At 43.1% G+C, this 5,619-nt stretch overlaps 1 protein-coding gene across 1 annotated transcript in view; it reads left to right on the top strand.

Moving 5' to 3' along the window:
- Positions 1 to 1,769: 1,769 nt before the first annotated feature.
- The window catches only part of LOC115126344 (putative pre-mRNA-splicing factor ATP-dependent RNA helicase DHX32), a 32,141-nt gene continuing 28,291 nt past the window's right edge, over positions 1,770 to 5,619 (top strand). The window contains exon 1 of the mRNA XM_065007813.1: positions 1,770 to 2,240. Within this exon, the coding sequence (XP_064863885.1) occupies positions 1,956 to 2,240 (285 nt within the window). The 5' untranslated portion in view covers positions 1,770 to 1,955. The remainder of the gene's footprint in view (positions 2,241 to 5,619) is intronic.

Here is a 5,619-nt window from a genome sequence, read left to right as displayed (position 1 = left end):
CCTGTAGTGACATCAGTATTACCTGTCCTGTGTCCTACTGTACCTGTCCTCTGTCCTACCTGTAGTCACATCAGTATTACTGTCCTGTGTCCTACCTGTAGTCACATCAGTATTACCTGTCCTGTGTCCTAGTGTACCTGTCCTCTGTCCTACCTGTCCTGTGTCCTACCTGTCCTGTGTCCTACTGTACCTGTCCTGTGTCCTACCTGTCCTGTGTCCTACCTGTCCTCTGTCCTACTGTACCTGTCCTCTGTCCTAACTGTCCTGTGTCCTACTGTACCTGTCCTCTGTCCTCTGTCCTACCTGTCCTGTGTCCTACCTGTCCTCTGTCCTACCTGTCCTCTGTCCTACCTGTCCTCTGTCCTACCTGTAGTGACATCAGTATTACCTGTCCTGTGTCCTACTGTACCTGTCCTCTGTCCTACCTGTCCTGTGTCCTACCTGTCCTGTGTCCTACTGTACATGTCCTCTGTCCTACCTGTCCTCTGTCCTACCTGTCCTGTGTCCTACTGTACCTGTCCTCTGTCCTACTGTACCTGTCCTCTGTCCTACCTGTCCTGTGTCCTACTGTACCTGTCCTCTGTCCTACCTGTCCTGTGTCCTACTGTACCTGTCCTCTGTCCTGTGTCCTGTGTCCTACTGTACCTGTCCTCTGTCCTACCTGTCCTGTGTCCTACTGTACCTGTCCTCTGTCCTACCTGTCCTGTGTCCTACTGTACCTGTCCTCTGTCCTACTGTACCTGTCCTCTGTCCTACTGTACCTGTCCTCTGTCCTACCTGTCCTGTGTCCTACTGTACCTGTCCTCTGTCCTACCTGTCCTGTGTCCTACTGTACCTGTCCTCTGTCCTACCTGTCCTGTGTCCTACCTGTCCTCTGTCCTCCCTGTATGTTCTGTTTGAAAGTACATGTTTGTCTGTGTTACATAGAAAACACAATATGTTACATGTAAACACCACACGTTATCATGGACAGATCGATTTTTGTACGATAATTATTTCATACACTTTAGTGTCTATGTCAATACACACAGACCTTTGAACACTTGAGCAGTATCAGTAAAATGTTTTTTAAGCACTAAAGTGGTCTTGTTTTTTTTTGTGTGTCTATTATAAAATTCATGCTAATGTTCACCGGTTGACTGCTATTGGCTCCTCGCCGGTTGACTGCTATTGGCTCCTCGCCGGTTGACTGCTATTGGCTCCTCGCCGGTTGACTGCTATTGGCTCCTCGCCGGTTGACTGCTATTGGCTCCTCGTCCCCTCCAACAAATGGATGATGCTCTGAAACAAAACTAAGTCAGACATTTTGAAACACTTGATCTCCACTATAAAAAAAAAACATCTGGACTTTATTTCCTATTGCTTCTATGGTTGGAATGGAACGGTATCAAACACATGGAAACATATGGAAACAACATTTAAATATGTTCCTATAATTCCATTCCAGCCAATTACAACGAGCCCGTCCTCCTATAGCGCATTCCACTGGTGCACACCCCCTCTCCCTGTCAATTTTATTCGATTATTATAAGAGGGTTATTAGTCTACAGTCGGCCTAGTGGTCACGTGATCATATGTAGGCGCACATGAATTCTTGTTCACGCGACTCCTGTAGCCTATGCAAATGAACCCACGTGTCTGACCATGCCAGTGGCTAATAGCGCAACAGTGCGCTGCGGATTGACAGACAAGAAACGGTAATAGAGTTTTAATCCGACATAAAAAACTAAAAACTGCATGTTGTTTGTCCTGAAATCTCTTCACATTTGTCAACAAAATATTAACGGAAATCTGTGTGGATTATACATTGAACTCCAAGTCAACGTTGGGATTGTTACATCGATTATAATGTGTCGGTGAATTCATTTTTGGGGGGATAAACGGTTCTCTGTGCCTTTTGATTATATCTGTTGCGAACAGTTGTTGCGCTCCCGACGGGATCCTCGATCATTTCCATGGCGGAGAGATCAACCATGTCCGAGCAGGACAAGCATTTGATGGAGAAAGAGATTTGTTCGGATTCGGAAACTGCTGACTGCGTGGAAGAAGCTTTTGTCTTCGGAGAGGATCTGGAGCTGAACCGATTTGATGGATTGCCTTTCTCCTCTCGTTATTATAAACTACTGCAAGAGAGACAGTCTCTACCTGTTTGGAAAGCTAGAGAGGAATTTTTGGATATCCTGGTGAACAATCGACTTGTTATAGTATCTGGTACAACCAGAACTGGGAAAAGTACACAGGTGAGTGTGGAATTAATAGGAGAGTATTCAGATCTAAAATATGATTTTCAACGAATTTCAAAAAATAATAATAAAGAATAACAATATTTCCCCTTTGATTCCCAATGCAGTATCTAGTATTTATATAATTATGTACTGCTTTTGTTGCAAATGTCTTAATTGGTATAGGGCGGCAGGGTAGCCTAGTGGTTAGAGTGGAGGGGCGGCAGGGTAGCCTAGTGGTTAGAGTGGAGGGGCGGCAGGGTAGCCTAGTGGTTAGAGGGAGGGGCGGCAGGGTAGCCTAGTGGTTAGAGTGGAGGGGCGGAAGGCTAGCCTAGTGGTTAGAGCGTTGGAATAGTAACCGGAAGGTTGCAAGTTCAAACCCCGAGCTGACAAGGTACAAATCTGTCGTTCTGCCCTGAACAGGCAGCCAAACACTGATCTTAGATCTGATCTCTCTAGGCCTGGTCCCAGATCTGATCTCACCAGCCCTGGTCCCAGATCTGATCTCTCTAGCCTGGTCCCAGATCTGATCTCACTAGCCCTGGTCCCAGATCTGATCTCACCTAGCCTGGTCCCAAATCTGATCTCACTAGCCCTGGTCCCAGATCTGATCCCACTAGCCCTGGTCTTAGATCTGATCTCTCTAGGCCTGGTCCCAGATCTGATCTCACTAGCCCTGGTCCCAGATCTGATCTCACTAGCCCTGGTCCCAGATCTGATCTCTCCAGCCTGGTCTTAGATCTGATCTCTCTAGCCTGGCCTCAGATCTGTTGGTGCTTCTGCCTGCTCCATTGCTATTGTGAAGCCATGGCCAGAGAGCAGAAGCAGGCATCCAGGTTAAGAATCCACTCCTTTCCTATGATGACTGAGTTCATGGGTTTAACATGACCAAATATCTGTAAATACCCCAATTCCCATTAGTCACGTATGCATCAATGTAGTAGTTAATATCCCCAACCTAACCCAGTTGTCCAATGAGACTAGGAACAGATGGGAGTATTGCATGGCCTCTCCCTCTCACTGTAATCTGATTTAGATGTTTTCGAAGCAGAAGTATGAGCACATGGTTTATAAGAATATGGCTATTCATTCCAGGGGTTGTGCACTGTGCTGTGTCTCTGTTTGGGCCAGAGATGTTTTAAACAAAAATCCATTGTATCTTGGAAGACTCTTTTTGTTTTTGTTTTAATTGAACTTTTATTTAACTAGGCAAGTCAGTTGACGGCCTACACCGGCCAAACCCGGACGACGCTGGGCCCAATTGTGCGCCGCCCTATGTGACTCCCAATCACGGCCGGTTGTGATACAGCCTGGAATCGAACCAGAGTGTCTGTAGTGATGCTTCTACCACTGATATGCAGTGCCTTAGACCGCTGTGCCACTCGGGTGGTTGATGCGAGTCCCATGGGATCTTTTTCCTGCAGTGCTTCCAAAAACATAGTTCAATTGGATTCTATTCTATTCAATTAGATTCTATTCTATTCAACTAGATTCTATTCTATTCAACTAGATTCTATTCTATTCAATTAGATTCTATTCTATTCAATTAGATTATATTCTATTCAATTGGATTCTATTCTATTCAACTAGATTCTATTCTATTCAATTAGATTCTATTCTATTCAATTAGATTCAATTAGATTCTATTCTATTCAATTAGATTCTATTCTATTCAATTAGATTATATTCTATTCAATTAGATTCTATTCTATTCAATTAGATTCTATTCTATTCAATTAGATTCTATTCTATTCAACTAGATTCTATTCTATTCAACTAGATTTTATTCTATTCAACTAGATTCTATTCTATTCAATTAAGATTCTATTCTATTCTATTCAATTGGATTCTATTCTATTCAACTAGATTCTATTCTATTCAATTAGATTCTATTCTATTAAATTAGATTCTATTCTATTCAACTAGATTCTATTCTATTCAATTACATTCTATTCTATTGTATTAGATTCTAGAACTACGAGTATAAACTTCAGAAAGGATTGTTGGCATTAATATTTTTTTGCCTGTGTGCTAAACAGGGAATGTCCCTAGGTGCTGAATGACACTGATTATGGCTAAATTGATGATATGGCTATGAATGTACCACGGTCACATTCCCAGACAAAGAGTCTGGCTCTGGCTCTGAAAATGCCCTTCTTCATGGCAAGAACGTAAAATTCGACATACCAATTAGGATCTGGATAAAAATACTTGAATCAGTCATAGAACTCATTGCCCTTTATGGTTGTGAGGTCTGGGGTCCGCTCACCCAGTCATAGAGCCCATTGCCCTCCATGGTTGTGAGGTCTGGGGTCCGCTCTCCAACCAAGAATTCACAAAATGGGACAAACACTAAATTGAGATTCTGCATGCAGAATTCTGCCAAAAATATCCTCAGTGTACAATGTAGAACACCAAATAATGCATGCAGAGCAGAATAAGGCCGATACCCACTAATTATCCAAATCCAGAAAAGAGCCGTTAAATTCTACAACCACCTAAAAGGAAGTGATTCCCAAACCTTCCATAACAAAGCCATCACCTACAGAGAGATGAACCTGGAGAAGAGTCCCCTAAGCAAGCTGGTCCTGGGGCTCTGTTCACAAACACACCCCACAGAGCCCCAGGACAACAGCACAATTAGACCCAACCAAATCACGAAAAAAACAAAAAGACACTAGACACATTGGAAAGAATTCACAAAGAAACCAAGCAAACTAGAATGCTATTTGGCCCTAAACAGAGAGTACACAGCGGCAGAATACCTGACCACTGTGACTGACCCAAACTTAAGGAAAGCTTTGACTATGTACAGACTCAGTGAGCATAGCCTTGCTATTGAGAAAGGCCGTCGTAGGCAGACATGGCTCTCAGGAGAAGACAAGCTATGTGCTCACTGCCCACAAAATGAGGTGGAAACTGAGCTGCACTTCCTAACCTCCTGCCCAATGTATGACCATATTAGAGAGACATATTTCCCCCAGATTACACAGATCCACAAAGAATTCGAAAACAAACCCGATTTTGATAAACTCCCATATCTACTGGGTGAAATCCCACAGTGACCAATCACAGCAGTACGATTTGTGATGTGTTTTTTAATTTTTAATTTATTTCACCTTTATTTAACCAGGTAGGCTAGTTGAGAACACCTTTATTTAACCAGGTAGGCTAGTTGAGAACACCTTTATTTAACCAGGTAGGCTAGTTGAGAACACCTTTATTTAACCAGGTAAGCAAGTTGAGAACAAGTTCTCATTTACAACTGCCACATGGCCAAGATAAAGCAAAGCAGTGCGACACATACAACGACACAGAGTTACACATGGAATAAACAAACATACAGTCAATAACACAATAGAAATATGCAGTGTGTGCAAATGTAGTAAGATTAGAG

Source organism: Oncorhynchus nerka, linkage group LG23 (assembly GCF_034236695.1).
Source record: "Oncorhynchus nerka isolate Pitt River linkage group LG23, Oner_Uvic_2.0, whole genome shotgun sequence".
NCBI lineage: Eukaryota > Metazoa > Chordata > Actinopteri > Salmoniformes > Salmonidae > Oncorhynchus > Oncorhynchus nerka.
This window is presented reverse-complemented; position numbering and strand designations above follow the sequence as displayed.